At 40.7% G+C, this 27,489-nt stretch overlaps 1 protein-coding gene across 4 annotated transcripts in view; it reads left to right on the top strand.

Annotated features, from left to right (window-relative positions):
* The window catches only part of frmd4ba (FERM domain containing 4Ba), a 78,391-nt gene that overhangs the window by 14,034 nt on the left and 36,868 nt on the right, over positions 1-27,489 (top strand). For 2 of the 4 annotated variants that reach the window (XM_088338532.1, XM_088338531.1), the window contains exon 2: positions 26,639-26,704. In XM_088338532.1, the coding sequence (XP_088194658.1) occupies positions 26,639-26,704 (66 nt within the window). Of the gene's footprint in view, positions 1-24,483; positions 24,675-26,638; positions 26,705-27,489 lie in introns of those variants that run through there. The other 2 variants (XM_088338529.1, XM_088338528.1) reach the window with 2 other exon arrangements.

The raw sequence follows: 27,489 nt of genomic DNA, 5'->3' as shown, positions 1-27,489 counted from the left end.
ATAAAATAAAAAATAAAAATCCTCAAAATTTTTTGACTATGTCAAACCATAAACTGAAAAATAAAATGACATAAAATCAATAAATACGAATACAGTAAAACATAAACAATGTTATTAACCCAAAAGCACAAAATAAAAAAAAACTGAAAAACTAATATAAGTCAAATATTTAGTGCTGATTTTTTTTAAATCAAAGACGATTTGCAATACACAACTATGTACCTCTCACGAGTGGAGTTAAGGTACATTTGCACTTGATCAAAAAAAAAAAAAAATCAAACGTGCCCCCCTGATGGAGCCATGTGCCCCATCAGGGGGACGCGTCCCACTATTGAGAACCGCTGCCTTAACTTAGAATTACGCTTATGTGATGCTCCTTTTGAATAAAACCAGTAGTTAAATCAAGTCCATGCAATGAGAAAAATACTGTATGACTTGACTTCCTGTTAGCTTGCTTATGATATAGTCTGTGCGCCAAATCAGAATCCTTGTTCTCACTATCGCCCTCTGCCATGAGGCAAGATAATTGTGTGCCTCACGCTGCAACTTAAGACTCTCAGCACAGTTAATTTCTTACACATATATGGGAAGCTTCTGGGATTTTGAAAAAAAATAGTTCTAAAATATTATTTTAGAATTCCAAAATGACAGGTGAGGCACACCCTCCACTGCCTCTCCTGACATCACTGATGATTAGGCTTTGATTTTAAAACCATCAGTCAGGAAACTTTCTCATTTGTAAATATTGGTATCTCTGACAACTAAAGAGTCGAATATATGTACAGAACAAAATGTTGCTCTTTTACATATTTTAAATTTGTTTTTTCTTATGCAATTTTAAGTATTACTTTGTTATCTGTTTTTTTTTTAGCTTTCTTGTACAATTTCAAATAAGAATCCCAAAAAGTCAAACAAGGAACAACTGAAAAAAATGTAGCCTGGCATTTCTCGAGAAAAGTCCATTCATTTTCAATAAAAAGTGGCTTAGGAGGTAGAGCGCTCATCTTGGGATCAAGAGATTGCAGTTCAAATCCCGGCTTCTCCGTGTTACATGGCGAAGTGTCCTTGGGTAAGACACTGAAACCCTAATGCCCCCCCAATAAGCAGGTTAGCGCCTTACATGGCTGCACGGCCGCTATTGGGAAATGTGAAGCACACTGTAAAGCGCTTTGGGAAGTCTTAACTTGAAAAGCGCTATATAAAGGCAGATCATTTCATTTTTCATTTCATTGATTTGTAATTTCTATAATAACAGGTGAGGCACAGTCTCCCCTAACTGCACTTTACTGTGTGTAGCTGTTGTTAGGGAAAAAACCCAGTTTGGGTCATACATGGTTTACACAGATCTTTATCTGTGCAACAAGTCAGCATTTTCTATTTTTTTCCCACATTTTTTCAACTTAATGCAGGCATGCATGAGAAACTTGTCAGTTGGGCGCCATAATGAGGTTGACACACTGATCCTAAGAAGTCAGCGCATCAGCAAAAATATTCCTCTTGTCGGACTGGTTATGGTACTTGTCAGGAAAACACTGTTTATTACGTATTCTAAATACTCCCCTCAATTTCTTTAAGATGGCAGGACGGCGGCGCAGTGGTTAGCGCATGTGCGGCACAGTTCATGTAATGGGAATCTCCTGTGTGGGTTCAAATCCAGCTCCAGACTTCCTGTGCGGGGTTTGTATGTTCTCCCCGTGCTTGCGTGGGTTTCCTCCGGGCACTCCGGTTTCCTCCCACATTCCAAAAACATGCAATTCAGGTGAATTGGCCGGTCCAAATTGGCCCTAAGTGTGAATGAGCGAGTGAGTTGTCTGTCCCCGTGTGCCCTGCGATTGGCTGGCAACCAGTTCAGGGTGTCCCCTGCCCACTGCCCGATGATTGCTGGGATGGGCTCCAGCACCCCCGCGACCCTACTGAGGATAAGCGGTGCGGCTAATGAGATGAGATTGAGATGAGATTTCTTTAAGATATCTGATTGCACCTTTTAAGACCGACACCAGTACAGTAGACCCCCAAGATATGATATGAGTAAAATTGCCTTATAGCGGGGGAAAGAAACCTATACCGTAGTTCTGACCCCCCTGGTACCTTTAATAAAATCATTTAGATAACAAAATATTGTACAATAAGTAATACTTACATGTAATTATATGTGTATATGATGTTCTAAATAAATACATGTAAAGCAGGGGTATCAGAACCAGAACAGATGGTCTACCCAAACGCGTAACGTTTCACAACAAACTTCATTGCGTAAGCTGAGAAGTCAGGTACGGGAAAGCAAGCGCCAGCAATCTGGCGATCTCTGGGCAGGAGGAGCAGGGAGCTCACGGGATCAGAGTGTGGTCGGAAGGCGGGAACGAGTTGAGTAGCCGGGACGGGAGATCAGAGCGTGGTCAGTCGGCAAAAACGAGTCGAGTAGCCGGGGCGGGAGATCAGAGCGTGGTAGAAGGAACGCAAAAGTCAGGGAGCCGGAGATGATCGGGAAGCCAGCGGCAAACTAACAGGATACAGTTAAAAGCAGGACAGACAGGAGCCAGAGTCAAATAGTGCTTGCCTTGCATGTGCAGAGGTTCACTGACGGACTGACAAGGAGAGAATGGAAGCGTGGAGTTTAAATAGGAGGGGAAGCAATCAGGAAACGAGCTGGAGCCAAGCGAGCTGGCACAGGTGAGGGCAATGGGCAAATCATGACAAGGGGTGTCAAACTCATTTTAACTCAGGGGCAACACGATAGAACAAACATATTCTGCTGGGCCGAACTAGTAGATTAGAGAGAAAGAAACAAGAGAAAAGAGGGAGAGAAAAGGAGAGAAGGTGGGACAAAGAGAGAAAGGGAGAGAAACTGAGAGAAGAGAGAGAGAGAAAAAGAACATAAGAAACAAAAGGGATAAAAAGAGAAATAGTGAGAGAGGGGAAAGAAAGAGAGACAGAAATCTAAAGAGAAATAGTAAGAGAGAGGAGAAAAGAAAAGGACAGAAGGGGAAAGCAAAAGATAGATAGAAAAGAGAGGAGAGGACAAAAGGAAGAGAAAGCAAAATAAGGTAAAACGACACAGAGAAAAAGAGACAAAGAGGAACAAAGAAAGAGAAAAAGAGAGACAGAGTAAAAGAGAGAGATAGAGAGTGAGAAAAGGGGAAGAAGAGAGAGAGAGAAATAAAGAAATACAAGTACCGGTACAACGTTTGTGATAGGCACCTGGCTTTGGCAACATCAAGTGGACATATTTCAACCTGCAGCTCATTTTTCTCTTGCGCTTCCCTCAGCTTTGTCTTGCGGGCCGGATTCAATCTCTTAGCAGGCCTGATCCGGCCCGCGGGCCCCCAGTTCTACCCCCCCTGATGTAAAGGAATGATATAATGGCACCGTGGAATTGACGGGTGGATGCAGGTGGAGGAGGAAACAGCAGATCAAAATGATACATATTTTTCTATTTTTTACATAGAAATCTGTACTTAAGGTCGTCTGTTTGTCTGATGTCTTCCTCTTCAGTCTGGCACTGGTTTTTGTTTGTATTAGACAACAGTGCCATTTAGTGGTCAAATATTACACACTGAGGCTCCTTATTTCGATAATAATCCTGGTTCAATTCAATACAGCCACTTACAGAGTTTAGTAATTCACGTGCCTTCTTTGTATTCCTTGATAATCACAAGCTTTGTTTCGATGGTTATTATAATTTGCTTTTCCTTTTAGAAACACTGCAAGCCCTGGCACCTCAAGCGAATAAATACAGGACAAAAATCATACAGTATTTTATCGCGTTTACATAGCACATGTGATTCTGAATGGACAGAAAGACATTGTGGGAGGGAGTTTAGCCGCGCATATCTGCATTTTCATATACAGAACAGCAATATATATGAAGTCAACCAATAGCAGAGAGGCATCCTAGGGATGTAAAACATCAAAGGTTGAATTTTGGGCACTCAAAACAATTTGATAGATAGACAGACAGACAGACAGACAGACAGACAGACAGACAGACAGACAGACAGACAGACAGACAGACAGACAGACAGATAGATAGATAGATAGATAGATAGATAGATAGATAGATAGATAGATAGATAGATAGATAGATAGATAGATAGATAGATAGATAGATAGATAGATAGATAGATAGATAGATAGATAGATAGATAGATAGATAGATAGATAGATAGATAGATAGATAGATAGATAGATAGATAGATAGATAGATAGCTGGCTGGCTGGATGGATGGATGGGTGGGTGGGTGGATGGGGGGATAGGTAGGTAGGTAGGTAGGTAGGTAGGTAGGTAGGTAGGTAGGTGGGTAGGTAGGTAGATAGATAGATACTTTATTGATCCCCGTAAGGAAATTCACACTTCCAGCAGTGTCCTTGTGTTTAAAATAAAACAATAATAAAGTAATAATACATATCTACCCAATGTAACTTTGATGTCATATGGTGGGGCAAATGCTGTAAAGAGGGGTAAGTATGACACAGTATTCTACACTGTAACTTGAATAGTGGCAAGGCGGGATTGCCATATTCCAGGGTCTACTTTGCTGTATTCACTTTTTATCAGTCATGGTTCTTACATTTGGTAAACAGGAACCTTCCCCTGGTTTTGCAGCGAGTTCATGCAAAAGTGTTTGTTCTTCCTTGTTTCACGTCTGCTTTGTCCTCCCAGACAGGACATCCTGACTAAAACAAAGAGTTCACAAAACACACGAGCTCAATACCAGCACTCGCTTGTAAACAATACCTATCTTCAGGCAATTCCAAGACTGTATGGAGAGGGAAAAGAGGAGACGTGTATCTTCTATTTACTGTATAAAAATAACACATTTTCTTTTCCGTTTTTCTTAAAGGGGCAGTGTGTATTAAGTAGCGCCTCCTAGTGGAGAAAAAAACTTGGGGACATTTAAAATAACAAAACAACATTGATTTAAGTAATAAGCAAAAATATAGGAACTATCATGTAAACATGTATTTTTAGAAATATTTGGCTGTCGAGGAATTAGCGTTTATTTGACATAGGTTGATCCTAACCCAGTGAGAGGTGACATGATTGGCCGCCATCTTGCTACTCTCAAAACCTGTTTTTTCTTTTATTTCTTTTTTCAACAACAAAAAATTTAAAAAAAAATTAGAACGCTGTGAAAATGTTTGTTATTTTTCGTTTTTCTTTTTTCTTTTTGATATTTACTTGTTTTTCTTTTTTTATTTTTTTTCCTGTGTTTCTTCCCTTTCCTCTTTTCGTTTTTGTTTTTCCCTTTTTGCTGACTTTTTTCTCTTTTCATTTTTTTCTTTCCTTTTTCCTCATTTCTTTTTTTGTTTTTCTATTACCTTTTTTCCTTTTTTCTTTTAGTGTTTTCATATTTTTTCTCTTTCCCTGGTTTCGTTTTTCCTTTTCTTTCCCTTTTTCTTTTTTTCTTCTTTCATTCTTTGAAAGGCTTGGCAAAAAGTGAAGTAAAATAATATCGTGTTTTGGTGACTCTGAGTCTTCATAGTTTGAATTATTTCTCGTGCATTTAGCACTTGTCTCCGGTTGCGGTGCTTCCTAGTTTGTTTTGATTCAGAGATGTTGAACTTATTTTTGGAAGATGCGCTTCAAGAGGTGTTCCTCCGTGGTAAAAAGTGGCAGAAAAAAAGTGTCCGACCATTTTCTCAACCGCATCAAGCTTTCTTATTCCACTTTAATTTAAAAAACGAACGTCTCGCCTCTTCTTTACACTTCACACCAACCATATTGAATGGATTCAAGAGATATTAAACAATACAAATTTCAAAGTTCTTAGCGTCCTAGAGATAGATAGATAGATAGATAGATAGATAGATAGATAGATAGATAGATAGATAGATAGATAGATAGATAGATAGATAGATAGATAGATACTTTATTCATCCCCGAAGGGAAATTCACTTTTCCAGCAGCATCCCTAAGCTGAGAACAATCGAAAAATAACTGAGAACAATCGAAAATAACACGGGAGCTGCTGGAGTGGCTGCCATTCGTGACGGCGCCGGAGAAACGATTCAATTTGAATCATGTACAAACAAACAAACAATTGAATCATGTACAAGAAACGATTCAATCTGAATCATGTACAAACAAACAAACAATTGAATCATGTACAACAAACAAACAAAATATTTATGTTTCAATAAGTGGAGTGTTAATAAAATGGGGGGAAAATAATTTCTGATACTGATATAACCAGGTAAAACTAATTTTAAGTTACCTGTCCAAATGAATGTTGTGCCATCTCACCTTTCCCACTCTCTCTGCTCGCTCCTGAAACTTTATCAAATAGTCCAAAATTTTACCTCATCTTCTCCGCTCACCTCGTCGTCCTCTTCTCCTTCCACTTCGCACTACAGAGACTTTTTAGCTGAGCCGTCTCTTATGACACCATCCCCTGATCTAGACCAAACTAATGCAAGCAAAAATGCAATGGCAAAGCAAAGCCACTGAGGAGCTAAACAATATGCTGTGATTGAAGGAAAATAGGTTATTAAAAGATATTTTATACTTCATATTTTAATTAAGTGTGAATTCACACAAACCAGGAAGTAGAAGCCGGATTTCTTCTTTGGGTGGATGCTGGGTGACCTCTCACAGCGCCACGCGGCAGAAGCACTGCAGTACTGGCCGTTACTCGAAAAAAGGTGCACACAATACAAAATCGAACTTACAGCAATGTCCGGATATTTTTCTAGCTCTCGAAAAAAATGATTTTAGCTACCGTTTTTCGTAACTCGAATGTTCGTAAGTAGGGGAGCGTCTGTAAATGTGAGTGTGTCAAAAATGAAATGACAAATCAGATCAAGATATCCATCAGTAATTCAACATAGTGTGAAAAACAGATTACTTAAAATGAACCATCTTTCTGTGAGTAATGGGAAACAATTGTATTATTCTTATTATTCTCTTTTTTCCTTATTATTTTCCTAAACCATGTGACCCTGGTGAGGATTAGAGGCTCAGAAAATGGATGGATGTTTTCCTTAAAAAAAAAAGCCAAACCTTTTGAATAATGAAATATGAAATATAGTAAATAATGACAAAAAATGAAACGAGCAAAATATAGTTCTTGCCTCAGAGCTTCCTTTTCTCCGTTCACCCGCCCACTCATGTCTGTCTCACCCCACAGGTACAAAGGGAAATGCGATAGACGAACTGCTGTTATTTCTTCTTTCTTATGAATGGCGCAAACAAAATAAGAGAGGAATTCCACTGCCTTGAGCCTAAAAGCAATCGATAAGCTCCAAGCCTCTTGTGAATGTTTCTCACGTTGGGTGCCAAAAAAAGACGAGGTCAAAGTGGAGAGACACCCTGGAGACGGGGGAGATGTTCTCTATCTCTATCCCTTCCAGTCTTTTAAGTCCACCGTTATTTCCTGGCTAGTTGAAATTCTACTTTTTTGGGGGGGGGGTTTTGACTGGATTATGTCAGTTTTTTCATGTGCGTGCGTTATTTGCTTTGGGCAGAGCTTGTTTATTTGTCCGTGTTTAGGACTCCTCGTACACGGAGTTTCTGTTGAGCCTTTCCCTTTGGCTCACAGAATTTTCCCATTTTTTTTTTGATATTATTGCAAGAAAATCAACGTATTTTCCGGACTATAAGTCACATTTTTTTTTTCAAAAGGTTTGCCAGGGGTGCCATCTATACTCCGGTGAGACTCATTATTAACAAAATATTAGCGAGTATATCATTTCACATGTTATTTTCACAATAAACTGCAAGAGGGCACTCTAGGCCTGTGTTGCTAATCTCAACCTTGCCTTGTCGTGCCGAAAAAAGCATAAAAATTCACTACTCCTCAGACCGGACTTATACCCCAGAGGAAGGTGGCCCAACATCAGCATCCGGAAGCTTGGCTGGAGCTGGACCCGGAGGAGGCTGAGTGGGCGGGCGTCGAAGGCGGGCGGACTGGCGTCGCAGGCAGGCGAATGAGCTCTGGCAGGGGGGCGGACAGGCGAGTCAGGCAGGCCGACGGGCGTGGCAGGCAGGCTGACGGGCGTGGCAGGCAGGCGGGTGAGGGAGGCAGGCAGACGGGCATGGCAGGCAGGCAAACAGACGTGGCAGGCAGGCAGAAGAGCGGGAATTCCTCGGACGGCTGACTCTGACGGCGTACGCGCTGACAGCCCGAGCAGGACAGCACGAGCTCGCGTCCAGGTGCAGCGGCAGAGAGGTGGTCTTGGCCTTACTGAAGACCTCCTGAAGCTGTTATCAGCAGTCGGGAACCTTGGACGGATCAGGCGGTGAAGGAGTAGGACCGGACCGGATGAGAGGCTGTGCGTAGGCAGGTCTGGTGGCATTCAGACCCCCCACTCCAGAACCGTCCCTGTCCGCCAGTTGAAGTGAGGGTTGTGCTGAATCAACCAGTGATTACACAAGGTTGGCCAGAAGAGGGGAGCAGGTGGAACCGTATCATCTTGAGATGGTTCCCGGAAAGCCTCATCTTCACGAACTCCATAATGTGTGTCACCGTGCCCAGCAGGTGACCGTCCAGAGCTCGGGCACACCATATGTACCACAATATTTTAAATACGTGTCCCCACCCAATGTTGCTGAACTTAAAGCTTATAAAAGGATGTGTACAGTTCTTCTTAGTTGGTACAGAAGGGGGAAGAGCTTTAACCCCATCCTCCGGGCTAAGGCCGTGTCCAGGATGTTGGCCTGAGCGCCAAAGTCAACAAGGGCGGACAGAAACTGTGTGGAACTGGAATTTGGAAGGTGTACCTGGATCACCGGCCTTCCGGTCTTGGAAGTCTGGGTGTGGATTGAGCTCAGTCGGACTCCTCCAAACGTCCGGTGAGCTCCGCCTTTTGACGAGCATGATGATACCCAGTGTCCTTGACCGCCACAGTACAGACAAAGCCCCTCAGACGGATGTCGCTGGCCTCCGGAGAATCTTGTTGGATCGCGGGTGGTGGCTGGGATGCAGAGGCGGTGCCTACAGGTTCGGGCGAGCAGGAAACTGGACAAGTCTGGCGAACTCTCTAGAGGCGTCACCCCTGGACCTGACGATCGATGCAGGCCTTCAGAGGCACGGCAGGAAGAGAATCCCTGGCGGGCAGGCCCAATCACGGCAGCGGACGCGACAGGAGCTCCATGAGTTTAGCTATTTGCTCATGCTGATGCTGCAGGAGCTGTTGTTGTTGTTGGACTTGCTGCAGAAGGACGGCGACGTCAACTGACATTCGCCGGACCTTGCCCTCAGTCCAGTGCAAACGCTGGAGGGCAGAGGGAGCTTCCGTCTCTCCCCGATCAGCGCTTGTGGAAGCTTTAGCTGGGTCCATTTCTAGTCAGTCCATCATGTCAGAACCAGAACAGACAGTTGACCCAGACGCGTAACGTTTCACACCAAGCTTTTTGAGGAAGTGGAGAAGTCAGGCCCGGGAAAACAAACACCAGCGATCCGGTGCTCACTGGGCAGGAGAAGCAGGAAGCCCACGCGTGGTCGGAGTCGAGCAGCAGGTACAGGAGATCGGAGCGTGGTCAGTGGATAGAAACAAGTCGGGCAACCGGGACGGGAGATCGGAGCATGGTCAGAGGAAGGAATCAAGTCAGGTAGCCAGAGATGATCGGGAAGCCAGGGGCAGACGAGCAGGATACAGGACGGGATAGACGGGAGCCAGAGTCAAAAAGTGCTTGCCTTGCATGTGCGGAGCTTTGCTGACAGACTGACCAGGAGTGAACGAGATTTTGAGCTTAAATAGGAAGGGAACCAATCAGGAACTTAGCAGCAGCTGGGGCCAAACGAGCGGGCAAAGGTGAGGGCATTGGGCAAATCATGACAGGGACACATACGTTCAGAAGATAAAGCGTCATTTTGCCAAAGTAAATATTTTCAAACTGCCCGCTCACTAGTTTTCAGGTCTTTTAAATATCCCAAATGTTTGTTTTTAAAGGGACAATATGTATTATTTAGCACCTCCTAGTGGTGAGAAAATAACGTCATTTATTTTTTTAAACACATTGATTCAAATAATGTACATAAATACACGCAGAATCATAAGAACATGCTTTTTTTTTTTAAATACTCGTAGGTCAAATAGTTGAGCATTTATTTTACATATCATAAGCCTAAAGGGAACTGACATAACTATCCACCATCTTGCTGCTACAAGTGCCCCATACCTCATAAGGACCAGTCGAGAAAACGAGTAGAAAAAGTTGCGTTTTGGTCACTGTACTGTCGTATTGCATTACAAATCATTCTTAAAATGAGAGAAATTGGCCATATCAAACTATTTTGATCAATTACCGTATTTTCCGCACTATAAGGCGCACCGGGTTATAGGGCGCACCCCGAAAAAATAGTTTTTGGTCCTATTTTTGACATACATAAGACGCACCGGATTGTAAGGCGCTACAATGGGAACGTCGACAAAACAGTCAGATAGTTCAGTCCAACTTATTACCCCATTAACATTCCCAAATTCTGCAAAGACGCAAATACGTGTCGAGAACACGTGCGGATGCGGTGTCTGTACGATGTCACTCAAATGCATCGTTCCATCATTCGGAAGATTAAAGTCTTGGGATTCAAGAAATGCCAACCATTCCTTTGTTTCTATTTTCTTTTTCGTTTGCAACTTTACCGTATATATGACAATAAACACTTGGAATTGAGTTTAATTTAAAAATAGACACTCCATTCCATCCATTATCTGCACCGCTTATCACAGAAACATCGAGTTCAGTCTGAAACAAGATACAGGGACAATATAAAACCCGGAGTAGCTCACCGAAGTCGTTGTGTTCATAATAATGTGCAGACAATGTCCTCTTATATCCGTGAGGGTAGTAAATCCAGGAGAATAAAATATTTACAAATACAAAATAGTAAAAAATTGCTTTCTGTATGCCGTCAGCCATGTGCTATACGCATTCATCTTTTTCGGCCAATTGCAGGCTTTGTTTTGCCGTTCAAGCCAATGCCAGCCTGTAAATGATAAAAAGGATCCTCCCCTTGACCTCCGAATAACTTTAGCCAATAGTGATCGATTCAACTGATGATTGACACATTGGTTAGCCAATGAAACGCCAGTAAATAAATCCCAGCATACACCGCGGACTACTTGGCGTTCGGGGGAAAATCTAGTCGGCGGCTGCAAGTTTGTTGCAAGACTTTGCGAATTAATTTTGTTCCATAAATAAGGCGCACTGTATTATAAGGCGCATGGTCAGCTTTTGAAAAAAATAAAGGCTCTTAGGAGCGCCTTATAGTGCGGAAAATACGGTAAATGATTTATTTTATTTTGATGGGAAAAAATGTCTCTCTGTCTGTTTGTCCATCTGTCCATCCACCCACACACCCATCCAGCCACCCACACATCTATCTATCTATCTATCTATCTATTTATCTATCTATCTATCTATCTATCTATCTATCTATCTATCTATCTATCTATCTATCTATCTTTGCAGTGTAGCCACTTCTTATAATTCTGTTCTTCTTCCATAATTAGCTCCTTTTTTGGCGATTGACAAGGACAGAAAGTCAAAACACTCTGCACTTTACATATGGTTGCATAATATACAGTGCATGATGTCGGTTTTTGGAAAACCGTAGCCTCAATTTTCATGGTTGCATGTTTTGCGGTGTTGCGGGTTACATTCGGGCATATGCTACTGTGATTATCACAGTGTAATTCGTTTAACTCTGCGGATGACTGATGATCTGTGCGGCTAAAATGAAATCAGTCTGATAATGGGACTAAACATGGAGCTTCACTGTTCTCACTGGTAAGAGGGATTTGACTTGACGTCCTTTTATTGTGCATATGAATTTGCTGCACATGGATATAGAGGGGATTTATCCATTTTCTGCTTCTCTGTATTATTGTTAGATTTATTTGTGGTCCTCAAGATTATCAAACACCAAGACGGGTGCACGGTAGTTCTGTTGCGCCCTTTTGGAATGGCCTTTAGGCATTTGGAAGACTTTTGTTTATCTGATTGGCAAATACATCTCTAATCTTACAAACAAACACGCCTGTAAATTTCCTTTTTAGATAACTTGACTTTTTCCACAGCCCCGAAGGCCATTAGAGCCTAGTCATTTTTTTTTTTTTCAGTTCTAGTGTGGGGCCTTATCTGGATCTTGTGTGGTCCGCCTAATCAGCTTCTGTTGCTGTTTTGGTTCAAATGGTCTAGGTAGAAAATTGGAATGATGGGCATATGGTCATCATGATGATGAGTACATGTTGGATACAATGAGGGAGGAAAGGAGGGATTTGATAGGGATGGAGTCTTGAAAGTATCACACTGCTGCATCTGCCTTTCACCTCTGCTAGTTTCCTGACTATTTGAGTCAGCTAAGAGTGGAAAATATGCAGGAATGGCCAAAGTCTTATGACAATTTAAACTGAAAAACGAAAACACACACACACACACACACACACACACACACATGTACACAAAACAGGGATTAAAAAATAAAGGGATAAATAATCACTAATCAGATAGATTGAGGTCCCAGGAATAAAGATAAAAAAGTCAAATGAAACTGGATGGTTAGCAAAGCTACCTACAGTTTGGGTTGTGAATTGAAATCCATTGTATTCTAATCGATTGAAAGGGAAATCGTTTTTAGTCTCTCTCTGCTTTTCATTGCATTCATTTAAAAAGACAGACAGACAGAAAGACAGAGGGGGAGAAAAAGAGAGAGGCCACAAAAAAAGGAAAACTAAGAGAACGAGGGATAAATGAGAAAGAAAGAAAGAAAGAAAGAAAGAAAGAAAGAAAGAAAGAAAGAAAGAAAGAAAGAAAGAAAGAAAGAAAGAAAGAAAGAAAGAAAGAAAGAAAGAAAGAAAGAAAGAAAGAAAGAAAGAAAGAAAGAAAGAGACACTGTTTGAAGGAGAGAGAAACAGAGAAAAAAAAGACAGAGAGCAAAAAAACAAGAGACAGGAAGAAAGAGAGAGAAAGAAAGAAAGACACACACAAGGAAAGACATAAAAAAGTGAAAGAGAGCAAAAGAGAAAGATGCAGAGAAAGAAAGGGGATTAAAATCAAGTAAGAGAGAGAGAAGGTCAAAGGGAGAAAAAAGGAAAAAGAGAGGGTGGAGAAAGAGAAAGAGGAAAAGAGTACAAAAAGAGAGTAACCAAGATGAAGAGAGAAAAATCAAGAGTACACGATAGAGAGAGAAACAGGGAGAAAGAGATACAAGGAGAGAGAGAAAGAGAGATAAGGAGAAAGAGAAACAGAAAGTGAATGAGAGAGAGAATCAAAAGAGAGAGAGGGGCACAGGAATAAGAGAAAAAAGAGAAAGAGAAAGAAAATGCAGGAGAGTAAGGGATAGAGAGAGAAAGAAAGAAGCAAATATACCTATCGCGTCTTTTTGAGTAGCGCCTGGCTTTGGGGACATCAAGTGGACATATTTGAGACTGCAGCTCGTTTTTATCTCGCGGCAAGTGCTTTGCCTTACCGTATATAATGATAATGAGAGCGCTACTGCCCCATCTTGTTCAGGAGGAGCAATTACCCTCCACACCGACGTCTGAAACAAAAAAACTAATGTTACTAACTTGTTCTGTGATGCATAAATGTTATCAAAACAAGCTTTATAACACCGTATATTTTGAATTAACGGTGCTAACAAAGCAGAAGCTTATCAGGAACCAAATTCCAAACTCCCCACACAGTCCGCTCTTGTGCTGTCTGCCCTCCGATTGCAAATAAAATTAAACAGATGCCCTTTTTTGTCACTGTTATTACCATGAAAGCGATTAAAATTTGTGCATATTTCTGGGGCAACAACAGCCCACGGCAGCATGACTCTGAATCAAAACTGTGTATTTGTATTTTTAGGAAAACTTGTGGTTTAGGCAAGTATGGGGAAAGTAAGCAAAGACAATTCATTTTGCTGACGTCATTTGTACTCAAGCTGCACTTCCTCTTTTGTAAACTTGTAACACTAATGTCAAATATGATTGTTATCATGGTAACATTTGTTGGCCTGGAGAGGGATAGGCGCCACCAGGCTGTACTTGCCCAAGACAAACCACAGGTAATGGCGCCCCTAAGACCTGTGTGGTTAAGGGACCCACCAACTGACCACAGTGCTCTCTTGAAAATAATATGCCCATAGTGGGGTGACCCATACATTCCATACAGGCAACGCATGATGTCACTGTGATCCAGTGCTTCTAAATTATTTTTGGTCGCAGTAAAGTTATACATACCTGTCAACATCCAGGGCTCCATGCCTTTACAAAATATTGTATTTTCCCTTACAAAATAATCTTACACCATATTTTTTTCCAAACGTGTTTTTTTTATGTAGTTTAATATCTTATATGGGCAGCACGGCAGCGCAGTGGTTAGCGCTTGTGCGGCACAGTTCATGTCATGGGAACCTGTTGTGGGTTCAAATCCAGCTCCAGACTTCCTGTGCGGAGTTTGTATGTTCTCCCTGTGCTTGCGTGGGTTTCCTCCGGGCACTCCGGTTTCCTCCCACGTTCCAAAAACATGCATCTCAGGTGAATTGGCCGGTCCAAATTGTCCCTAGGTGTGAATGAGCGAATGAGTTGTCTGTCCCTGTGTGCCCTGCGATTGGCTGGAAACCAGTTCGGGGTGTCCCCTGCCCACTGCCCGGAGATGGCTGGGTTGGGCTCCAGCCCCCCGCGACCCTAATGAGGATAAGCGGTACGGCTAATGAGAGAAGTTGATGAGATGAGAGAATATCTTATATTGTACATGTGTTTCGTTATATCATCACCATCATTAGCCGCACCGCTTATCCTCAGTAGGGTCGCGGGGGTGCTGGAGCCCATCCCAGCCATCTCCGGGCAGTGGGCAGGGGACACCCCGAACTGGTTGCCAGCCAATCGCAGGGCACACAGGGACAGACAACCTACTCGCTCATTCACACCTAGGGACAATTTGGACCGGCCAATCCACCTGAAACGGATGTCTTTGGAATGTGGGAGGAAACCGGAGTGTCCGGAGGAAACCGACGCAAGCACGGGGAGAACATACATACTCTGCACAGTAAGTCCGGTAGCTGGATTTGAACCCACACAGGAGGTTCCCAAGACCTTAGAACTGTGCCGCAGACGCGCTAACCACTGTGCTTGCCCTCGTTATGTCATATATAGTGTTAATTAACATTTTGTTGTGAGATACTGAGTTGCTCAACATGAATGAGGGTTATTATAAAAAAGCGAGCCGTTTGAGAGTCGGCTATCTTTAATGAGTTGAGCCGAAAAAGCCGGTTCTCTAAAAAGAGACGGACTTCCTTTCACTACATAACTACCACGTGAAATCCGAGGCTGCAGACACATGCGCACAGTAGCATCAAACCGCTCGCTTCGTTTGCAACCGGAATAAAAACGATACCGAGATAGCGGCGAACTGGTTTGACTTGATTTATTTGCCGTTTCGTGATAGTCGGTGTATACCGGATGGTACCCATAATTGACAAATTTGCGTTTTTCCGTACAGATATTCTTGTACGTCATACAGCTCTTAAAATGCATAATAAACGTACTTTGTACGGCAAAAACGTACAGGTTGACAGGTATGAGTTCTACGCACTAAAAAGGTTTGCCTGACCCTCAGCCCAGTTTGTTTATTATAGCTTGCTAGACTAAAAAGAACCAGGAGACGGCAAATTCTCTGATAAAGTATTTACTCGATGCCAGAAAGATTGATTACATAGCTGTGGAAGCTCTTTCAACATGTTGCAGAAGAAGTCTGTCTTATCTAAGATAGAGCCTGAACTTATACGGTCTTGGCCACCTACCCACACGATGGGCTCAGCCTCATCCTTGTGCCAATGTGTGACTCAATGTTTCTGAGTGGTTCAAACAGGAAACGTGCGCAAGAGTGTTTTTTGATAGGAAGTCGCCAAGCAAGGACAAGTCACAGCGAGCTAAAGCCATAGCTCAAGACTGCAATCTAATATGTGAAAGGCCTAATCTAAGAATACACTTCATGAAACGTCCTCACTTTCAGGAGGAGACTTTTGTTTGTTTCATCACATGTCTAGGTATAGGTGTTAAATATTTCTTCCATCGGGTCTCATGAGAGTCTGATACATTTCGTGTCTACACTTCATACTCAAACCATATACTCTGTGCTTAATGCACTGCGAGAAGGCTAAATGTAAACAAAACACTCTACCAATGAGAACGCCACTGCTCCCTAGTGTAGTGGAGGTGCAATCGCACTTTATTCTGGGAAAGTTAAAAAGTAAAAAGTTGACGTAGCCCTGCAACCCCCCCCTCCCAGGGGAACCCGCCCCACTATTTGTAATAAGAAGGTGGCTCTGCCTCATCATATTTTCTATATACTGTGGCTCTTTGCCTTGTTTCATGTTTAGTTTTTTTTTGTGTGTGTATTGAGGGTGGACACTTTCCTTGAAATCAACACAAGAACAATACTTGTTGTATTGTAAAGAGAGTGTATTATGGGAATAATATGTCCTTCTGTCATGGCAGGTCAGTGCGTGGTGTGGCTCTTTGACTCTCACAGTTAAAAATTTTGGCTCTTTCTGTCAAACTTGTTCTCCACCCCTGTTCTAATAACAAACCCTTTAGACGCCCTCTAGTGGACGGAGGCGCGCTACACCAAAACATTTATTTACACATGCATACAAAATCAGCATTTTTGACAGCTGGCTTGCTTTGACTTTGAACAGTTCTTGGTAGAGAATGCACACGAGGCCTTCCAGGATACTCACACGCATGTATTTGCGTTGGTACGCAAGAGTAGCACATGTCTTGCATCCAGCCTCCGTCAGCTGCAATTTTTAATATTTGCTCCGGCGTGTCAGCTGTAGGCTTGTGTGCGCTTGACAGCTGTTTTTTTGTCTGTGCTCCATTCACGCAGCGCCACTTCACTCACATGAGGGTTTCCTGACCAAACCCCCCAGCTCCTTTGTTTTCTTTCAAACAATTAATCTGCCGCTTGCTCTACGTGTTAATTGCCATCCTAGGTGTAAATGAGATTAGGGAAGTAAGGGGTGTGATAATGCTGGCAGTACATATGCCTGGCACGACCTACCTTGTATTCGCAATGGATCGATGCTTGCAAGGCATTCGAGAGACAAAGGAGAGAATAAATTCAGAGACGTCACACATGGGAAATGAAGGCACAACTATGAGCTTCCTGGTGCACACTTCATCAAATGTAAACTCATACCTGTCAACCTGTACGTTTTTGCCGTACAAAGTACGTTTATTATGCATTTTAAGACATGTACGACGTACAAGGAAATCTGCATGGAAAAACGAAAATTTGTCAATTATCGGTACCATCCGGTAAGACGAAACGGCAAATCAATCAAGTCAAACGAGTTCGCCACGGTAGCCTCTATCTCTGTATCGTTTTTTTTTTGTTGCAAACGAAGCGAGCGGGTTGATGCTACTGTGCGCATGCGTCTGCCGCCTCGGATTTCATGTGGTAGTTATGTAGTGAAAGGAAGTCCGTCTCTTTTTAGGGAACCGGCTTTTTCGGCTCAACTCATTAAAGAGAGCCGGCTCTCAAACTGCTCACTTGCTTTGATGCATTGTATTACGCATCATTATTGTTGTATAAAGAAGTTAATAAAAAAAGGAAGTTTAAAAGGAGAAAATGAAGAAAGACAGGTTTGTGGTTATCTCTTTAATCAGTATATTACCAACAATAATTTAATGCAGAAAATGAATTCATAATTTGAATGAGAAAATGTATGATTCTACTTGATTAAGTAGCTACATAAACAAACACGTTTGAAAAAAAAATGTGGTGTAAGATTATTTTGTATTTTGTAAGGGAAAATACAACATTTTGTAAGGGCATGGAGCCCTGGAGGTTGACAGGTATGTAAACTTATTAACGTCATTATCAGTGACGGGAGGCAGGGAAAGCTGTGCCTCACCTGTCATCAAGGAAATCTAAAAATAAAATATATATAATGCTAAGGTTTATTCAGTGTTAAAGTTATTATTCATTTAACTTGTTTTTGATGTTCTCTTTTCATGTGACAGTGTGTATTATTTAGGACTTCCTAATGGTAAAAAAAACACTATTGATTTATATAACAAGAATAAAATACATGGACTCTAATATACTCTAAGTGCAATCTTGAGAGCTTGCATGGCTGAGACACTCAATAACCATTTTGTCTTTTCTCATTAAACCACTTGATTACTTCTTTTTCTATTTCTGGGTAAAGTCCAAGACGTTTCCTGATTTAACTCCGGCCATGGTGTATTGCAAAAACAATTTCACAAACGAAAAGATCACAATTCAGCACTCTTTTAACGTAAATTCTGTGATCATGTTTGCCCAATTGATTCCTATTTTCAAGTCAGGTCAAGTCACATTTATTTATATAGCCCTTAATCACAAAAATGTCTCAAAGGACTGCACAGGATTACAATTACAAAATGACACAATTACCTGATCTTTATGAGAAAGAGGGTGCTAAATTCTGTCATCTGGTGTTACTGACAAGTATTGCAGTTGACAGCGGTGCATTTGAGGACAAAGAGAGGAACAGCCTGCGAACAATGGACCTTTTAATTGTGTGCAGCACATGAGCTGTTTTTCGAGGAACGTTAGCTGCTTGGGGGGATTCTTCCAAGTGTGACGTCGAATGGCATTAGGTCATCACCATTGTCGGTGTGGTGCCAGCCTACAGATAAGAGAGGCATTAAGATTTTATTACAGGCTGTACAGAGTGAGCTATTGACCTGCAAGGCATTGTTTATGGCTGTACCTTTTAAGTGCTGTAACAGGGGTCAGGACTCTTTTTGACCCAAAGAGCCATAATAGCATCAATATTTGGATTTTTGTTTTGAGAGAGCCACACAGAATATCAATCACGGGGAGAACATGCAAACTCCACACAGGAAGGTTCGATCTCATGACCTAAGAACTGTGCCACACAGGCGCTAACCACTGTGCCACCGTGCCGCCCTGTGTCCCATCTGAATATAAATATACCACTTAAAATTGGTCTCCTTCCGTCAGTTACCTAAGAGTGTTGGGGCTAATTTTTGTCCCAGATAATGATTTCAAAACAAGGTGCGAGCAAAGTTCTTTAAAGAAATGTCACAAAATACTGCAAACAAGGATACAAACGTATTTGCCTGCAGTACAGGTGGCAAAGGAGTAAGAATCCATGTGCTGTTTATAGCTCATCCTATTCTTACAGCTGTGTAAAAGGGAAAAGTGTGAAGCACATTATAAAGGGCTTTGGCTTTGGGAGGTCTTCATTGACTTGGTAGCGCTATATAAAATGAAGACCATTTACATTTACTCACCCAATTACATTGCTATACATTTTCTGCAAGTGCTTCTGGGTGTTTAAAGATGGTTAAGTGGCTTTTCATCGTAAACTCTCTCAACATTGAACATAGATTGTTTAATGAGCTTTCATATAAAGGATCATTTAGCGATTTGGAGCCAAACGGGGCTGTTAGTTGGACACCCTGACTGTAAACTGAAGTTAAAATTGTGTTCTATATATACCGGACTGAACTCAATATTGCTGTTGTTTGGGTTTTGCACTTGTGAGTTTCATTTCTGAATTCAACAATACTTACTTACTGTTGACCTATTATATCTCTGAGCCATATGTGCTCATAAAAATAGCCAAATAAGTCTTGCGAGCCATAGGTCCTGAGCCCTGTGCTGTAATATTTGCTTTTTTTTCCTTATTGGTTGTTTAGCATATACTGTCCGACTTTTGCTCGTGACGATAACATGCCATTCAAGGACCAATCTGAACTCAAAATGTACTATTATTCCGGCTGGCGATCGACATTGATTTGTTCAATTGTTTTGATTTAATCGTATTTGATTTTTTTTGCAAATTTTTCTTCCCTCCAGGTTCGAATCTCTGCAATTTATTAATTTAGAAGCTAGTCATTGCGGAGCATTCTACCTGAGCGAGGTTGTTGTGGTCGTGGTTTGTTGTAAAAGCACCAGGTCAAGTCAAGTCAAGTTATGTGTATTTGTATAGCCCTTAATCACTATGACGTGCCAAAGAGTTCTATGGCAGCATGCAGCTCCGGGTCGGCTTGTACGCGAAAGCAGATGTTTAGTGATTTTGTTGGTATTTATTGGAGGTGCTTTGACACAAAACCTAGCTAAAGACACTCCCAGAGGCCTAAAGTACTACTGTGGTAGTTTTAACAAAGATCAGCACAGCCGTTTTTGAGCCTAAAAGCCACATACAAACACACACGCACTATACTTATATAATAGTCTAGAATAGATTTATAAAGGATGGATGCTATTTGTAAGATCGTTATTTACCACACAGATCAGGGCAAAATAACGATGTCTCTGTTTTTCGGTCGGGTAATTGGCACCGCACAGCAGTGTTTATATCTCGAAGTGTCCTAGGGCAAGACACTGAATCCCTAACGCCCCCAAAAAGCATGGCTGAGCGCCTTGCATGGCTGACTCCCTATTGGTGTGTGAGTGCGTGTGTGAGTGTGTGTGTGAATGGGTAAATGTGAAGAACATTGTAAAGCACTTTGAGAGGTTTCCATTGACTTGAAAAGTGCTACATAAATGCAGCCCATTTACCATTTACCATTGACCAAAAAATATATATAATATATATAGTATAAGACATAATGATTATTATTGCATAGCCTGCATTTTATTTTCATTGTTATTGTTTGCATAATGTATATATTATGCAAATACTAAGCTCGGTGGCCTTGGGGGTAGGGCGCCCGCCCCGAGACTGGGAGGTTGGTGGTCCAAGCCTCTGCCGAGTCATACCTAAGACTTACAACATTGGTACTCATTGCCTCCCTGCTTGGCGCTCAGCATTAGGGGTTGGAATTGGGGGGTTTGGTCACCTAATGACTCCCAACATATCAGTTGGGTTGAGGGAGGGGGCTGGGAATCCCCTCCTCTGTATCAATCTCCCAGAAAGAGTCCAAAATATGAACGTGTTCCTGACTCTAGCCACCTCCCGCTAGGGGAATATGGCTCCGGTATATATACATATATTTATGTATATATATTCTATGTACCAGGTAATATACCCAAAAATGTTTCAGTATACAGCACAGACGCTGCCCCTACTTACGAACGAGATTCCGGACGATCGTTTGTTAAGTTGAATTTGTTCGTAAGTTGCTTCAGTGCTACAATGACAATAAAGGTATATTCTATTCTATGTTTAAGGTTTATATAAGTATGTTTATTTTTCCACATCCCGAAAAAAAAATTCTGATCTACCGTTTTATGTAAGTGGATTGGTCTTAAGTAGGGGAGCGTCTGTGTATGCACAGAATATAGTGTCACTGATTTATTTTTATTGACTGTATTTTGATTTTCTTTTAATATACCCCTAAAATATGTCAGTATTTCTAAGTGTACATTAATATGGAGGAGAAGCAGAGTATAAGTATCAGTATTGCTCGGAAAAAATGTTACAGTGAATTTTGGAATTATATTTTAAGTATTAAATAAATGGAATTAAACTAAATACTTTTGTAATATCTGGGCATAATGGAAACTCCTACAATTCAAAAAAAAAATTTCTGAGAAAAAAAACTGCCAATTGATATAAATTATATATGTCAAAGACTGTTTTAATAATTTGCATTAATCACAAATTAAAAAGATTCACAATTGTTTTAAAATGCCAGTACTTTGAATTTCGTCAAAGCTGCAAAATACATAAATACAATCCTTTTTAAATGAAATGCCTTCAAACTAAACAATATTGAATTAATTATTTTTTGTAGTCTAAGATTCATGTAAAAAAAGATCTATATTAGTCGGAACACATACCAATAATATTTTAAAGCTATACACGCTCTCATTTATTTATTTTCTCTTTATGTATTTGTCTTTCTTGCGCTGATGTTTATGGCACGGCTTGTTGCCAGTATTTCACAGCACCTTTAGTGCTTCTAATATAAACTCAGCTAGCAATGCTAACACTAACATGGCTAGCATCACTAGTTAGCTAAAAATTGAAGAGGTTGTAAGTAAATGTTATAAACTGACAACCTTGCCGTGTTATTTATTAAAATTTGTTAAAAAAAACTAAGAAATATAGACGACATGGTCACATCCGATTATCCGTCGTACGTAAATGCTGGCCTGCAAATGCCTTTATTCCCCACTCATGTGACCCTTTCCCATGTGATCAAGCAGACAGTAGATTTTATCGTATACGTATGGAAGTTACTCTTGACAGCTGTGGCCTTTCAAGCCTGTCCTTTCTCAGCGTGAATAATGAGTTAGTTAGTTACGGTGGCCCCGTCACATCATAACAAATCTTGACGCCGTTGTGTGTAATTAACGGTAAAATGGCACGAAGTGTATGTTCTTTGTTCCCCCGCTTTACATTCCCTGGTTATTTATTTGTGGTTCGTGCATTTGTTTATTGGTCACAGAAAACATCTGGTAGTGACTGGAAAGCACTTAAGCATCCTAATGTTTAACTTCAAAAGCTTTCCAAAGCCGCATTCCACTTTTAAATGTGCCGTGTCAGTTGCAACACCCTGGCGGACGCATAACCAGCCAATTATTTCTAAGGCTGCAGCAGGGAGGAAAGGGTGGAGATGTCTGGACCCTGCAGGAAATTGTTCTCACATATTAGACCAGGGATGAGCAAACTGCGGCCTGTGGACCGCATGCAGCCCGCTAGGCTTCTGTATCTGGCCCACCCAGATAATGATAAAATGTGTGGATTTGGCTCCACTTGTCATGTATTTGTCAGACGGACCCAAATGCGGGACGCGAAAAGACAATAGCCATACCACCCTGAGAACGGCCAATCTCAGGAAGCTGAGCAGAGTCAGGCCTGGTTAGTACTCAGAAGGGAAAACCACCTGGAAATAACAGGCAGGGTTGGGTAGGGTTCCTTTAACTTGATTACTTTCAATTACTTTTGGATTACTCCAATACCAAATATGCAAATTAAAGACAAAAGAAACTCAATATGAATAAAATGATGACTCACAACACGTGGTAAGCTTTCTCTCCTGTCTTTGATCTCTTTGATCTCCGGCAAAACTAACATAAAATGCGACAGAAACAAAATGAAAATAAATCCAAACAGCTTGCCAACATCATCTTTGCCGTTCCATGTATTCTGTTACTCCCCAAGCCTGCACAAAATTTAGTAATTTTATTCATATTTAGTTTTTGCATCGTTATGGGAAATGTGAGGCCACTTCTCTCTGTCATTACTTCATCAAACTTACAGTAAACTTGGCAGTCAAATCAACTTGTCAAATCAAAGCTTCTTTTTATAAAGAAACACAATTAATATTACAAAGACAATAATATTAGGCCCCCTAGGAAAGAAATAACTGCCCACCCCCGTAATAGACTAACTCATAGTCAGTTCACTCAGTTTTTGTGAAAAATAGAATACGAAAAAGATGTCAACTGTCTTCTTGAATCAACTGTGCAAAAGATTACCGGTACTATGTTTTGAGTAAAAAAAGTCCCCTTTTTTCTTGATTTTCACTATTTTGCTAAGTGCTCACTGAATTCTTTTGAATGAATATTTTCATTTTATTCAGGCGTCATACAGGGAAAAGGTTTTTCCTTATTTTTAGGAATATTCTTCTTGTTTGTTTTACACAATTACCCTGGAGTACCATGTCTCACCTTTTTTCATACAAGGTTTCACCACGCTGATATCAATGGCCACAAAGAGTACTTCATTCAAATGATGTTTATTTGTATAGCACTTATTCACTAGAAGTCTCACAGACTATCATCACATCATCCCCTGAACTAAAACCTACATGAGGGCAAGGAAAAACTCAAAAACCGCAGCTTGAGGAAAATCAAGAAGCGTGCAAGTACATCCATAGACAATACACAGACGTCATCAACGTGAAATATAGGTCATAACATAATGTCCGGTTGACAGCCTCCTGTTCCAAAATCTTGACCGATGCAGCAGGTTCCACATGATGACGTACATCAGTCTTATATTTAAACGTCCATTGATGTTGCAGATCAAATATCGGAGGGCAGAGCATTCCACAGCACCAGGACCTGAATGGAAAATGCTCTCAAACCTGTAGATTTCTTCTTGGCTTTTGGGATCACTAGTAGCGAAAGCTCCGACAGGAACATAGGCAGGAATTAAATCAGAAAGATGTGAGGGGACAAGTCCGTGCAAAATTTGTTATAATACCAACCGAATCTTAAAATAACATCTTAAACCGACAGGGAGCCAATGCAGGTCAGCCAAAATGGGGTAATGAAATCAAACTTTCTTTTTAGTTACAGTAGAAGCCTCGCTGCAGCATTTTGTAGCAGTTCTATTCTTTAATCCTCAATTTTCATTCTAGACTTTTGTAATGACCTTTACAGTTTCATGTCAGCTTTTGCAAAAGTAGAGCATCACGTTTGGTTCCAGCCTGATACGGACCACTCTGATGATGACATAACGTCAAGCGGGCCACAATGTGTGCCTGTCCCTTAGAGCTTTTATCACAATTAGGCGCTTTGAGTTCTACTAACTCAAGCGAGCTGCAAGGGTCCATCGCTGCTCGTTCTGTGACCCGTCTGAAGTAGGGACTGGAGTGTCAAAGTCATGGCGGTAGGCATGATTCGTGGGATGGACGACCTGCTGGCTTCTAGCAGTCAGTTTATTTGGAGTGTGGCGCAAGAAACTTTGAGGAGATGGTATAAAAGTTTGCTGTTGCCATGCCAACACTTTCTTGTGGCCTGGTTGAGGATTGGACGGGGCTACCAGGTATGGCAGCTTCTTGGCTGACACTTTAAGATTTAATAACAGCAATAAAGTTTTAGTTTGATGTTGTTTTGTTTTTGTTTTTTTCCGCCGTTGTTGAATTTCTTTATATTTGACCTAAATTAATCAATAAGAAGTCCTCTTTTTTGGTTCTGCATACACATTAAACACGTTTTAGGATAAATAAACCTCACTTAAATGGATGGTTGAATCGTTAATTAAAGTCTGCACTTGTTAACTGGAAGCATTCAGAAGAAAAGGGGACCTCGACCATATTCTTGCAATACCGTAGACGACCACTAAGAGGCAGCCACTATTTATTTGTTTACAAAAGTCTGATATATCGTGTTTATTATATTGTTTACGTTGTACGCCACCAAGTAAGTAACTAACAAGATAACTAAATAAAGTAAATACGTTTTAAGACTAAAGTTAGTACAAGAAAAAGAAAACATATTATCAAGTAAAATGTTCTTGTTCTGCTTTATTTATTTTCTTATGAAACAATACGTTTTCCCATTTGACTGTTTTTTTACTTTGCAGTTCCACACTGCCCAAAATGAATAGATAAATAAGTAAAAGCATGAATTAATCGATTATCAATCAATAGGGTTGGGTAGGGTTACTTTAACTTGATTACTTTCGATTACTTTTGGATTACTCCATTACCAAATATGCTAATAAAAGACAAAAGAAACTAAATATGAATACAATTATGACTCACAACACGTGGTAAGCTTTCTCTCCTGGCTTTGATCTCTTTGATCTCCGGCAAAACTAACATAAAATGCGACAGAAACAAAATGAAAATAAATCCAAACAGCTTGCCAACATTATTTTTGCCGTTCCATGTATTCCGTTACTCCCCAAGCCTGCACAAAATGTAGTAATTTTATTCATATTTAGTATATTTTGTCTTTCATTAGCATATTTGGTATTGGAGTAATCCAAAAGTAATTGAAAGTAATCCAGTTAAAGTAACCCTACCCAACCCTGTCAATCAAGTACAAGGGAGGGGGAAAATGAAATAGTAGAAGAGGAATGATATTGTCGGGTAAAACTGTCCTGATATATTTTGTATTTCAGCTGTATCTTTATATTTTTAAGTCATCTTTTGCATTTCCAAACTACAAAAAAATCAATAAATAAATTTGAATAAATAAGTAATCACACATGCCCTGCGATTGGCTGGCAACCAGTCCAGGGTGTCCCCTGCCCACTGCCCGATGATTGCTGGGATGGGCTCCAGCATCCCCGCGACCCTACTGAGGATAAGCGGTGCAGCTGATGAGATGAGATGAGATAATTACATAATCTAGTGCAATAAATTAAAATTTAAAGTAAAAAAATCAGTACAAGAAGAACAAAAAAAACTCCACATCAAATATTATTGTTCTGATATATTCTGTCCTACTTAATAATATGTTTTGTTTTCTTTTAACTCTACATTTTCTTTAATGGCTTCAGTTTTATAAAGCAATAAGTCAAAGACAAAAATATCGTTTAATCACAATAAGTAGTAAAGTGTGAGTAATAATACTTGAGATAATCTTCAGTATTTATCAAAAGAACGTGTTAATAGTGTATGAAGAGGAACTGTCTCCAACCAGCACCCACATATTTAATGCAATAATATACATATTTATTTATTTTTAAAGTGAAGAGTACAAGTTAATTAAACACTGGGAGAGGATAAAGGGGAAAAAGAGACACACACACACACATAGAGTGAGACAGGCCCTTTGTCATTGCCCTCAAATTGTATTGTATCGTTTTTATTTTAATGTTCTGCAGTGACAATATGTCCAGTGATTCAACTCACAATTTTATCACTCTTGGCAGCTATAAGTCTTGAAGAAGCACAACCTTGTGCCTTTCTCTGGATTGTGCTGGAAACGTGTTTGCAATAAAAGCATCAGGTTGCAAACGCTGCTCTGTGTAATGTTTCCTTTTCCCCACTCTTCCAGATGACTGAGGGACGTCAGTGCCAGGTACACCTACTCGATGGACGGAAGCTGGAGATCTTGGTCCAGGTACAGAAGTAGACCTTTCTTTTATTTTTTGGTGTGATTTTAAAGCGATTGAGTTCATGAGGAATTATAGAGTAGAGACTCTAGTCTTTATGCTGTACATGATTTTCATACCTGTCAATTTATACGGTTTCCCCGTATTTTATGTTTTATTTTATCATTTTAAATTGTGTATGTTGTATAAAAAGATTTGTACGGTTAAAAAAAACTTTATTGGTCACACCGATCTCATCTTGTATATTTCGGCTCTAATCTGCTACATATAATAAGCAACACTACATTTTTTTGCAAAAGGGGGAAGGAACTAATAAAGATGCTGATAATTTTGGGGTGTGGTTAATTTGGTTTGAAAAAACTTGATTTTTTTATTCTACATAGTCTTTGCTGTGAGTAAGTAGAAGCGTTATTTCAGTAAGGTTTGTTGTTAACTTAACAAAATAAATTGCAAATCGTTAATATGGGGAGGGCGGCACGGCGGCACAGTGGTTAGCGCGTGCGCAGTACAGTTCTGAGATTGTGAGATCAAACCTTCCTAGGTGGAGTTTGCATGTTCTCCCTTTGTTTGCGTGGGTTTCCTCTGGGCTCTCCAGTTTCCTCCCACATTCCAAAAACATGCATGTCAGGTTAATTGGCCGGTCCAAATTGTTCCTCGGTGTGAATGAGTGTATCCCCTGCCTACTACCCGAAGATAGCTGGGATGGGCTCAAGCACCCCCGCGACCCTACTGATGATAAGCAGTGCAAATAATTAGATGGATAATATGGGGAGCAATTGACTGAAGTTGACAG

The sequence above is a fragment of the Urocampus carinirostris genome, chromosome 6 (genome assembly GCF_059441175.1).
Source record: "Urocampus carinirostris isolate Australia breed hairy pipefish chromosome 6, RoL_Ucar_1.0, whole genome shotgun sequence".
NCBI lineage: Eukaryota > Metazoa > Chordata > Actinopteri > Syngnathiformes > Syngnathidae > Urocampus > Urocampus carinirostris.
This window is presented reverse-complemented; position numbering and strand designations above follow the sequence as displayed.